A 12,584-nucleotide genomic window follows, 5' to 3' on the forward strand; every position below is an offset into this window, starting at 1 on the left:
GAAACCATATAGTAATATGGTTGGCACTTGAGCATGTATATATGAATCACCCTATAAAATAATTACTTTATAAACTTACTACTGTATTGTATTCACTGTTTCACTAAAGTAAAAAATACACGTGGTTAAAAGCCAAGTATTTGTATTTGTGATTTAAATAACGGCGTTGACTTGTGTGTGGCGCGGTAACATATATTTGACTTTTTTCTCGCGGCGGAGCTAAATTACCGTCGATGCTACCGGCGAACAGAAGCAGAGCTCTTTTATCAATCCTAACCCAAATCAAAACACTACACCATACCCAGCAGATTCACGCCAAGGTCATAATCCATGGATTCGAAGATGAAGTTGTTCTCGGATCCAGTGTCACTAACGCTTATATCCAATCGAATCGTCTCGATTTCGCCACCGCTTCTTTCGATCGAATCCCTTGTCGGAAAAGGAATCGGTATTCATGGAACACGATCCTCTCTGGTTACTCAAAATCCAAGAGTTGTTGTTATAGTGACGTCTTGCTTCTTTACAATCGAATGAGGAGGCATTGTGATGATGGAGTTGATAGTTTCAATTTGGTGTTCGCGATCAAAGCTTGCGTTGGTTTAAGGGTTTTAGATAATGGGATGTTGATTCATGGCTTGGCGATGAAGAATGGGTTGGATAAGGATGATTACGTTGCTCCGTCGTTGGTTGAGATGTATGCTCAATTCGGTGATATGGATAGTGCGCACAAGGTGTTCGACGAAATTACTGTGGGAAACTCAGTTCTTTGGGGAGTTTTGATGAAAGGTTACTTGAAATACTCTAAAGACTCAGAAGTGTTTCGTTTGTTTTATCTCATGAGAGACGAAAGCATAACGCTCCATGCGCTTACATTGATATGTTTGGTAAAAGCTTGTGGGAATGTTTTTGCTGGTAAAGAAGGCAAATCAGTGCATGGATTATCCATTAGAAGGAACTTTGTAGATCAGAGTGATTATTTACAAGCATCCATTGTAGACATGTATGTGAAATGTAGACTGTTGGATGATGCTCGTAACCTATTTGAAAGGTGTGTTGATAGGAATGTGGTGATGTGGACTACGCTGATATCTGGTTTTGCAAAGTGTGAGAGAGCTGTTGAAGCATTTGATATGTTTAGGAAGATGCTTGGAGAATTGATACTTCCAAATCAATGTACTTTGGCGGCACTTCTTGTTTCTTGCTCGAGCTTGGGATCTTTAAAGCAGGGGAAGAGTGTTCATGGCTACATGATAAGGAATGAGATTGAAATGGATGCTGTAAATATTACATCTTTTGTTGATATGTATGCTAGATGCGGGAATATTCAAATGGCTCAGAAGGTTTTTGATATGATGCCAGAGAGAAATGTGATATCGTGGAGTTCTATGATCAATGCTTTTGGGATAAATGGTCTGTTCGAGGAAGCTCTGGAGTGTTTTGATAAAATGAAGTCGCAAAACCTGGTTCCCAATTCTGTGACATTTGTTTCACTTTTGTCAGCCTGTAGCCATTCGGGAAATGTCAAAGAAGGATGGAAGCAGTTTGAGTCGATGACAAGTGAGTATGGAATTGTGCCAGAGGAAGAACATTATGCGTGTATGGTAGATTTGCTAGGTCGAGCTGGTGAAATTGGGGAAGCTAAGTCCTTTATTGAGAATATGCCTGTGAAACCAATGGCCAGTGCTTGGGGAGCTCTTCTGAGTGCTTGTAGAATCCATAAAGAAGTTGACTTAGCTGAAGAAATCGCGGAGAAGCTCTTAACTGTGGAACCCGATAAATCAAGTGTCTACGTCTTGCTTTCTAACATATATGCTGATGCTGGTATGTGGGAGATGGTGGATTGTGTGAGAAGGAAAATGGGCATGAAAGGATATAGAAAACCCATGGGACTATCTGCTACTGAAGTCGGCTAGAAAATTTAGCTATTGATTCCTGCAGCATGGTTTTGATGAAGAACCTGTGAAATATGAAGCACCAGGGTAGACAGATGATGGGAATTACTGTGGGAGTTGGGAAACTTTCCAAATTCAAGCATCATGCAGTCAACCGTAAAAGAGAACCCATGAAGATTAAGATAAGACTGTTGATGAGAGATTGACAATTGTACGAGGTGGTTGCTGCCGAGTCAAAGTTGCTGTCATAAGATACGTGATATTCTTAGAACAATTGAAGAGGTTTTCTCTCACTCATAAGGATCTTCGCTTATCCAAAACTAATTGCGAGCTGGATTTTTCACACATATAAAAAACATGTGATTAAGCTAGCGATCAGGAATGTGGTTTTTGCTTTTGGAATGTTGGGAGAATCCATACCTCCAAATTATGTATTTTGACTACCTTTCTTATTTCTTGCTCGATCTTGGCATAGGCACAACAAAAGATTTAATGGCTACTTTGTTACTTGCTCTAGTTTAGGAATCATAAACGCACTACAATGGGATACAGGATACAAGAAACAGAGAAAAAGGAAGAAACATCCGGTTTGCTCACAAGCTCAAAAACCAAGAAACTGAGTTTGTAAAGGTGTTTGAGACGGCATAGAAGGCAGGTGGACAGTACGAAGCTCATGACTTTCTTTGTAACACTGAGAGTCATGCAAGTAAACAACATCAAGAAGCAGCTTCAGCACCTTACCAAGCATAAGAACCGAACGATCTGTTCCAGTGCCACAGTTCTTCTCCAGCATTGGAGACAGTTGCAAACAGAGATCGTCAAGGCTCTGCCAACAATCCGTTTCCTATATCATGAATTTCACTGTGACTCAGAAACTTGAGGAAACAAACCAAAATCGTAGTGAGCTCAAGGACCACAAGATCTGCTCTTTTGCATTAGCCCTGTTTCGGCGTTGGGGGTAGAGCATCATGATCCAAAGAATCTCACTGGCACTCCACCTCCGAGATGTACCACGGTGCCTGTAAACCTCATGGTGGCAGTCTGCTTCATTAGAGAACCTGCAAAGACAGCAGTAGTTTTGGAAAGGTGACTTTGGATCTCTGTCTGCTCATGAGATATTGTAGACATTCTCTACATTTTCTAGCTTCAACATATTTGTACTGGATAATTATTGCATTGCCAATATATAAATAAGGTATTCACAATTTGTTTCTGGCAAAGATCTCACAGCCTTTTAAACCTTACTTTTATTGAAATCTAGGATACACATTCTAATATTGCGAGTATGCAGTTTGATCTATCTCTTTCCTATTTTCAAAGCTTTCAGTTATCTGAGAAAGTTTTGGTTTGCACATACCTTATAGAATGCGAAGGCTTAGTACTCCAGCGGTCCACGATCGGTCACAGGTGTGATTGCCAAATCTCACAATGAGCAAAGGAATGCCTCTGCGGCTCCAACTGATCGCTTCTATCTGGTTATATCCTCCAATGATTTGTTTAGCTTTTAGTCACTTTAATATACATACTCACTTTCCTGAACATATCCAACTAATCCCATCTGCTCATATATCTCATCAAGCAACAAGAAAACTTCATCTGAAGCTGAGTGAGACTTATCAGCTGCAGCAAACATATGATCTTGTTTATCTATCCGAATCGAACTTGTTCCAGGACATATCTTTTCTATACCCAACTCCTTCATCCTTCCCCTAACCTCTGCAACATCTCTCCACCTGTTTTCTTCTGCATACATGCTAACTAAAAGGAAATAATACCCACTATTCGTTGGCTCCAAAACCATCAGTTTGTTAAACGCAATCTCAGCTATCTCTAGATTCTTGTGAATCCTGCACCCATCAAGCAAAGCCCCCCAGATAACCGCATTTGGTTCAAACTCCATATCTCCAATCAATTCAAGAGCCTCATAGATCAACCCAGCTTTGCTGAATAGATGAACCATGCATCCATAATGTTCAACATTAGAGACAATGGAATAATCATCAACCATGCTATGATATATTCTCCGGCCTTCCTCTACAAGACCTGCGTGAGTACACGCAGTCAGAACACTCACGAAAGTAACACTGTTAGGTTTGACTAACTCCGACTTCATCTTAGCAAACATTTTCAGTGCTTCTTGTGCACAACCATGAGCCGCCAGCCCTTCAATGATCGAGTTCCAACAAAAGAGATTCTTTTTTGGCAAATTGAAGAATATCACAAGTGCCCGCTCTAAGCTACCACATTTAGAATACATATCTACTAGCGCAGAACCAATGTAAACATCAAGAACAAACCTTTTCTGTACCATGTACATATGAACCTCCTTACCTATCTCCAGCACACCGAGATGTGCACAAGCTGAAATAACAGTTGACATAGTGACCTCATCAGGAATAATCCCTTCCTCCATCATTCTGTAGAACACTGCAACTGCTTCACTATATCTCTTGTTGTGTGAGTAACCGCTGATCATAGTGGTCCATGAGATTATGTCCTTCACAGGCATCTGAGTAAACAATGACTCTGCTATTTCCAGATTGCCTAATTTCATAAATCCATCAATCAAACAGTTCCACGTAGCCACATTCTTCGTAGGCATTAGGTTAGCTAAAGAACTCGCAGATTCCATATCCAAAACCTGGCGATAAGCTGAAACCATCGTAGTCCAAGTAATATCATCTCTCTCAGGCATTTCATCGAACACTTTCCTGGCTTCCCTGATTCTACCAGAGGCTGAATAAAAACCAATAAGAGTCGTCTGAATTTGAACATGTAACCCAAACCCAAATTTGAAAATGTGCGCCTGAAGTGATTCCCCAAACCCAGAAGCGAAAGCAGAAGCCTTTACGAGTGAAGAGTATGTGTAGCTAGATGGAGAAACAGAGTCTCTAAGCATACGAACATAGAACTCCAGAGATCGAATCGGGTGGGAACAAGTAACGAAGCCTTTAATCAACGCGTTGTAGACGAAAACATTAGGTACCTGCATCTGGGTCATGGAGGAAACTGCAAGATCAAGACGGTTAAAGGAAGTGCAGGCGGTGATGAATTGGTTCATTAAGTGACAGTCTTCGTTTTGGCTCATCTTGATCATGGCGGCTAAAGCAGACTCCAGAAGCTTTGGGGTCGAGCATTGCTTGATTAGTTGTAAAATTGGAAGGTTTTGGAAGAGTGAAGTTGAGCAACCTCGGAGGAGAAGAAGATGGTGAGAGTGTGCCCGAAGACTACGCACATTGGCTGAAGCATTCATGTAAGAATTTGAGATTGTCGATAAAGATGTAGACTTTGAAATCTTATTTAAAACTTAAAAGGTATCACAAACAAACTCTCTCGGAGAAGCAGAGGGTTGCAATTTTATCTGACAATGATATTGTGCAGTTATGATATTAGAGGCAAAGTCAATACAAAGTGTTTCTATAAGAACAAGCTCAAACAGAAAAAAATACACCTTTTAAAGTGTCAAAAAGTGTCACACACACACTGCACTATACATTCACAAGCTTTTTCTTGTCTCTGTTTAGTCGACCTTTATAGTTGTTGATACATGAAGCCGAGTCTGTATGATTGCGACAAGTACGCTGTTGCTACCTGTTAATTGTGGCCTTGGGTTGAAATATCTGCACAAGAGACCACAAGATGTCCATCCGGTGCATTACTTTGTTGTTTTGGCCCTGCCAATTCATTAAGAGTATCCAGTTATTAGATGTGATGTAGCAATACCATGATCAAGGAAAACTTCAAGAGCATATTTTGTTTGTTTTCTTTTGGGATTTCAAACAAAAATTAAGTAGTTTGGTTCCGTGTTCAAAGTAGTCCAACGGATAAGTATTCAGATCCTCAAAGTGTTGGGCTCTAATTCATGAGGTGTGTGACCTTATAGTGGAGAACAGTTCTCACTTATTCCCAAATACGTACCTCCACTACAAAACATATCCATGTTTTCTCGCCTTGTTTCTCTGTGATGCCTCTGAGGATGATGAGTTCCAAGCTCCTTATCAGGTTTGCTATCTCCAGAAAGTGGCTACATTCTTCGCATAACATCTGTTCAACATCCAAACACACACTCAAGCAATGAATTGCATACACACGCAAAATTCAGGATGATTAATGCAGAGTTTGCCAGTCGTTCTGCCGAAGTGCTTCAAATACATGAAAAAGGTCATGGGAAAGTAAAGCACACCTCGATAAGCATTACTCCTTCTTTGTCAAGATTCTCCACCATGATTGAGCACACTTGAAGATGGCCTCCAATCTCTACTGCCCAGCTCGAACCTTGTTCAGTGCTAGATGATCCTAGGGTGCCGGTATCCTTGTGTTGCTTCTGCAACTTCAAATTTATAAACTATTCAAAATACTTCACAACCAAATTTGATAATTAATCATGAATAATCGGATAGGTCCCTTCACAAACCATGGAGAATATAAAGCAACTTTTCTTGGGAAGACGAGAAATTGTCTAAGACACCTGAGTTTTTTTACCTTTGAACTTGCACTTTTACTGAGTTTGTCAGCATGCTTAGAGACATTCTGCAGAAAGAGCATGTGCTTGATCGTGCACTCTAGCAAAGAATCGATACTGCACTGTAAAATATAACAACATTGTTAGGAAATAGCAGAACAAAATATACAATTTATGACACTAACTGCATGAGTGCCGTCAATCACATTGCTTTGAATAGAAAAAATCACCTTAGATCCATTAGGCACAAGCTCCCTTAGTTCTTTGATACGATCCTGAATAAGTTGCCTGTCCCTCGGACGAGGTCGAGAACTTTCACCAGGTTTAGCTCTCTTTTTGTTCTTCTTGGGAATTTCCAGGGACGTCGGAAACTGGTCGCTGGAGGAACTGAGACATGTCGATGAAAACCCAATGGAAGAAAATGCCCCACAGATATTTGATGGATTCTGTAGGATATGCCCCTCTGCTAGAGACGGCTCGCTAGTCACACTATCAACTGGGCTAACAATAATATGCTTTTTATGACCCAAAGGTACTGCCTCTGCCATTTCAGCAGTTGTAAGCAATGACTGCATCGACCTGCTTGATGATATTTCACGACTGACATTACCATCACCATAACTCATATTAGTAACCACAGCATCTAGAAGATTCTCAGGGCTGGAGTCGAATGTCAAGTGACTATGGCTCATATCATTTGTTCGTCTTATAGGTGCAGCAGATTCAAACTTTGCAAGCTCCTCATAACCAGTGCTCGTTTTACTGAAAGCAGGCCCTAATGCCTCTAACAGCTCACTGCCAGAAAAAGACGACAAAGATGCAGTTAAAGCATCCAACTGACTTGACTCAATTGTCTTCTCCTGCCTATATTCTGTGTCTTTTACATATGTACTTCCTTGGCACTCAGATGGTTGGAAAACCTCATTTTGATGAGAAGAATATGTAACTGAATCGTGTTGTAGATATGATGGACCTGCTTTTAGCCTATCAGTCTCCATTGCAAGAGAAGATGAGCCTGCACAATTACGCACATGATTCTTCGAGTACTGCTGGAAATTGGGACCTAATTCTCTTGAGTATCGGTATCCACCAGTTTCCTCATCATAAGTTACCTTACCCACTTCATTCACGTGTTTAGTATCAACCACATCAGCTAAAAACCCACTTGTAACACAATCATTTCTTCCAAACATGGAAGGTTGGACTGCTTCAAGCCCACCAATTACTTGAGCAGTCCTCTCCATGTGAAAATATGATGGAGTGAAATTATATGGAAGGTCGTCACTTCTATTACTTGTGTTTTGAGATATAGTATTTAACCCTTGGACATCCATAGCTTTGTCAAATTCTCCTGAGAAATCAGGGAATGCCTCATGTAAGCATTTGGAAGGTATTTTTGGCTGCATCAAAATTATACAACGCATCATGGTTATACTCAGCAATACAATTGGGGTCAGAGTCAATAAACAAAACCAAAGAACCTCTCTTCCATTTTTGTACGAACATAACTAGAACTGCAGACAAAGATGAAACTATATTTGCATGAGAAAAATGATTACCAGATCCGAAGGACTATTATTATCACATCGCATTAAATTTGGCGCATGGTTTGCCAGTGGATCCTTGAGTGCCAAAAACAAATGCCTGATATGAGTCACCAAAGCCGCGTCTTCATCAACCTGTTCAACCAAAAGTGTTCAGGACGATGGCATTCAAATGTATATATTTTCAGTGGGAAAACTTTTCCTTCTGCCTACTATTATTGTATAAGCTACTCTGAACACAGTATACGGTTAGAACATCTTACTTACTTTACATAAAGATCCGAGCTGAACAACTCCACAAGAACCTACAGCTACTATAAGAATAGTCTGCAGAAAATGAAGAAAAGAAATTGTCATCAAACCTTAAAACGCAAAACTTTGAGGAAAGACAAATTTAAATTTTTTGACAAACGAATCAAAAAAGAGACAAATATGTGAACGTAGAAATACCAAGAAAAATTCAACAACAAGAATATCTCAGGCGATAGATAACAATATGTAATTGATACGTACCTTGATTCCAGCAGAAATTTGACTCTCCCAACCGTTGTGAACCTAAAGGAAAAACATTACTTTTAGACAAGAAGTTGCCACAGAGATAGATTCTCAAACACAAAGTACATATTTTCCAACCTGAAATGTCGAGTGAGTGTCGTCCAAATATTCAGAGAAGATCCATTGATGTTGTCCAGAGATAGCCACTTGTCCTACAATCCTATAACAATGGAGCGATACAAATGAAGATGTTAGCATCATTAAGTAAAACTCAATCATCAAAACGAATTAACATGTGATGTTCCTGTTAAAAGAGTAAGTAATTATATTAATGTCAGATTGTGATACAACAACAATAACAGATCTCAAAGTAATGAAGAGAGCATGAGTATTAACAAGAACAGTTCATCAGCAAGCAAATTTTGCGTACCCTTCTCCAAGAGAGTGTACATGATAAGACATCTTAGCTACAGCTAACCCAAGGGGATCATGTGCGTAAGGCCCTCCATGCAAGTTCCCCGGTATCAAACTGCGCTCATGATTAACATAGTACACATCGTCCAAAGTAAGCACCCTGCAAATGTTTTAATAGTCGATAAATGAGAAACTTCAACTTGTCATCTAGAAATAGAAGTTTTTTGTTCATCCTCAAATATACTAAGTTCTCCACAGTTGTGATAGAGACTGATTTCAGCACAAGCACATATCTAAAAATCCCCTGTATGGAAACATAATCGCCTAGTGCATGAATGCCTTTACTAATTTCATGAGAGTAAGCAGATAAGTAAACAAACTAAACAATGAAAAGCTATCGAAAGGCCACACTTGCCATATAAGGTTCAGAAAGTTCCTTTACAATCAACAAAATCTCTCAAAGCAACCAGATCAATCTCCATGGATAAACAGTAAAAGCAATAAACTTTTGGGATGACTTACATTGGAGAGCGATGATTGAGTTTCCAGAACACGGCATAGTTCCAATCCGTGTTAGAGCAGAGGCTCCTCAGTATCTGTTGTAAGGTAGAAGAACCCATCTAAACCACCACCCGTCACCACTAAAACTCAAAACCACCCCTCTTAAAACACTTAAAACCAAATCGTCTCAAGGGTCCTAAAACCTGATTCTTTATCAATCCGACAAGAGAATCTGTGTCTAAAACCTATAGATGAGGAGCGAACGAATCTACTAACTACCCCTGTATGAACCTCTTCCAGCTTGTTCTCTTCGCAAACCAGCTCTCGGGTTTATTGGTGGACCTACTTCTCCCAGTGAATATTGCCTAGTGCCCATTCCTCTCCCAAACATAAAAAACAACCCTAGCTCTAACAAGAAATTGAGATCGAAGAAGAAGATGAAACAGAAACAGAGTCTAGCTTATGTCATGAGACATTGATCCTTTATCTAAAGATGATGATACGCTCTGAATCTGCATCTATCAAAAAAGCTCTATAAAGTTGCAATCTTTGTCGAGAAATCCACCGGTGAAAGATTAAATCTTTGAGTAGGAAGAAGAACTGAGTGAGAGAGAAAGAGAGCGAGACGTAGAGAGTTGAGTTGCTAAAAAAGACACCTCCTTTTTTTAAAGGGGAGCGTTGAAGAAGAAGACATTGATGGTCAGAGTAATTAACAGGGCTCATGTTAGCATCCGTGGAAATATAACAGAGTTATCGTGCGCTGGGATAGGTGCGTATGTTAAACCCTAGGGTAGTAGTGTTGTCGGGGGTGTCCCAATTAAAAACAAGCATGGGATTAATTATGTGGGGAAAAACATTCGAGTGATATCATTCTCTAATGGCCAGCAAAATCATTCACCAAGTTAATTTTTGTTCCTTATTAACTTTATTCTACTTTTTTATTTTAATTTTCTGATAGAATATAATTACACAATGTATTCCAGAATTTTGCTTTGGAAGTACTTAGTTACATGAAAATCTTTGTAATATAATGCGTCTATGTATATATGCTGATCTGATCTGATCTGTTATGTACTTAGGTGTATCGTTCGTTCTCCAAGCACATTAAAAAAAGAAAAAAAAAAAAAGAAAGAATGTGTGATGGGATTGTGGTCCATACAAAAATCTATGGAATCTAATGATTATTTGGCATTTCAAAGATAAAAATCATATACTCTCATTTGTGTTTCTCCTCTCTCTTATTTGTCTAATCATGGTGTTGTTGCTCCTCTTCGGCTGGTTGACGACATATCTAAAATGACAATAAATGGTCAAAGTTGTGAGTCAGTAAAGTGTAACCCTAAAATATAACAAGATCTTTTTTTCTTCAAGTCTACATGTATGTATTTCGTTAGTCGTAAATGTTAATTAGGGAAGTTGTTATAAAAAAAGAGAGAGAGAAGTAGGTGATAGAGGAGGTGTGATTGCGAAATTAACAAGTGTAACAAGAAAAGAAGCCTCACCTTTCGCTTTCAGTTTCACACTTCTTTGTTTGACATTTTTGGACTTGAGCACATTCCATTTTTCCTTTTTCTTTTTTTTCTCTTATCCTTTACTAATGATGTATAACACTCATTTCTTAATTTGTTTTGTGTAGTGTATACCGTCAGAAATAAGAGAGAAGGGGAAAAAGGAAACCGAAAAGTTGTATTGCTTTTACTATTGAAAATTATAATTTCTCCTTTTCTGCATGTTTTTGTGGACGAAGCCCCCAGCCCCAGTACAAGAACATATTTATGATTCAGGTCTCGCCATATGGAAGAAAACTATAAATTATACAACTTCTTCTTTTGGTCAACATTATATCACAACTTTTATAATGTTTATAATTAACATGAGAATAACATAAAGAACAAAAAAAAAAGAGTGAGAATACTAAATTATTTTTTGTTTTTATTTAAATGAATATGTGCACTTTGTATAAACGAGTTTATCAAATCCAAACTTAAATTGGTTACTAGTTAGAAGTTTACATAATAAGAAGCCCATCGATACCACTACTTAGCTCATCTCATTAAAAGATTAGTCCATAAAGTCAATGTTGGCAAATAAATAGGCCCGCCCAATACATGCTTAATCTAAAATTTCCATTTGTTTATTCAGGCCCACGGAAACCTTGGAATCTATATGAAGCTTAGCTCGTTTTATTGCGCGCTCTCAACTTGTTTTCAAGATATCACCCACAATTTATAATTTTACAATAACTGATTAAAATTATATATTTGATCTGATTAATGGTTTAACTTAGTTTTATTATCAAAGTGATTTGGCAGAAAACTAATTAATATTTCGTTATTAATTAATTCAGATTGAATAGTTAGATGGAAAACATATGCATGTGTTCAGTTTTTCATAATTACTAAATTAGTTTTACTGTACTATTAATTTTTAGTCTTTTGGTAGTGTTTAGATAAACCCGTTAGCTTTTTCTTGTATCTCACTACAACAATGAAACGTAAATTTTCAGAAGCTATGTATAAACAGGCTTTTCTAGTAAAAACCTTTTGTTCAAACAAGAAAAATTATATACTAAAACCTTAATTAACTGAATTTTCTATATTATTGGTTACTTAATTTTGATGCATAAGTGTACGAGTTAACCATTATAAACCATTATATTAAGTACGACCAGATAGATAACAAGCAGCTGAAATATTTTGGAGGCAACACCTTCAGAATCACATCCTTGGCGTCTAACGAACGATCAACAGACACAATTGAAGGGCCGGAAGATATTTAATATGTGTTTGTTTTGTTAAAAAAAGAAAATCTAATATGTGTTTGTTAAATTTCGCTATGTTTCAGTATATGACTATATATATATATATATATATATATTTTATGTATTAATGCATACGTTGCCTTCATATATAAAGGGGCAAATAAAAAGAAGAAACAAGCTTTCAGTTTTTATCGTGTGTGGCGACTAAATCATGCCCATATTAATAAGCACGTGTTGAAATTGAAGATGCATGCACTTTGCATTCAAATGAAGGATAAAATAGAAGACCATGTTCAGAAGATTCTATTTTTTGTCCAAAAATTAAACTTATTAGTCTGTCCACAAGTTTCAGTTTAATCCATACTTTATCTGGCAAGAAATTAAATTACATTATTCTAAAACTCAAACTATATACACCATATGTTATTTAGGGGCTGTTATTGGATAGATGATTTCTAATTCCATATGGAATTGTAAATTCTAGAAATCAAAAGACATGGATTTTGAAATAACAT

The 12,584-nt window shown here is 38.0% G+C and overlaps 3 protein-coding genes across 4 annotated transcripts; 1 reads left to right on the top strand and 2 right to left on the bottom strand.

Moving 5' to 3' along the window:
* Positions 164 to 2,344, top strand: LOC104759091 (pentatricopeptide repeat-containing protein At1g06140, mitochondrial-like). Its single transcript, XM_010482061.2, has one exon. The coding sequence runs from the start codon at positions 234 to 236 to the stop codon at positions 1,911 to 1,913; it is 1,680 nt and encodes a 559-aa protein (XP_010480363.1). The 5' UTR covers positions 164 to 233; the 3' UTR covers positions 1,914 to 2,344.
* LOC104754773 (pentatricopeptide repeat-containing protein At1g06145-like) lies at positions 2,379 to 5,180 on the bottom strand. The gene is made up of 2 exons (XM_010477041.2): positions 3,250 to 5,180; positions 2,379 to 2,950 (listed from the first exon to the last, which is right to left on the bottom strand). The coding sequence occupies exon 1, from the start codon at positions 5,143 to 5,145 to the stop codon at positions 3,406 to 3,408; it is 1,740 nt and encodes a 579-aa protein (XP_010475343.1). The 5' UTR covers positions 5,146 to 5,180; the 3' UTR covers positions 2,379 to 2,950; positions 3,250 to 3,405.
* Positions 5,242 to 10,016, bottom strand: LOC104754772 (transcription factor EMB1444-like). Of its 2 annotated transcripts, none has more exons than XM_010477040.2 (11): positions 9,330 to 10,016; positions 8,824 to 8,967; positions 8,532 to 8,613; positions 8,412 to 8,453; positions 8,166 to 8,225; positions 7,914 to 8,033; positions 6,585 to 7,754; positions 6,375 to 6,476; positions 6,076 to 6,216; positions 5,811 to 5,936; positions 5,242 to 5,566 (listed from the first exon to the last, which is right to left on the bottom strand). In XM_010477040.2, exons 1-11 carry the CDS (start codon positions 9,425 to 9,427, stop codon positions 5,480 to 5,482), a joined length of 2,172 nt encoding a protein of 723 aa, XP_010475342.1. In that variant the 5' UTR covers positions 9,428 to 10,016; the 3' UTR covers positions 5,242 to 5,479. The 2 variants fall into 2 exon arrangements, with proteins under 2 accessions (XP_010475342.1, XP_010475341.1); XM_010477039.2 differs by having other exon boundaries at positions 6,076 to 6,222; positions 9,330 to 10,015.

The sequence above is a fragment of the Camelina sativa genome, chromosome 17 (assembly GCF_000633955.1).
Source record: "Camelina sativa cultivar DH55 chromosome 17, Cs, whole genome shotgun sequence".
Classification (NCBI taxonomy): domain Eukaryota; kingdom Viridiplantae; phylum Streptophyta; class Magnoliopsida; order Brassicales; family Brassicaceae; genus Camelina; species Camelina sativa.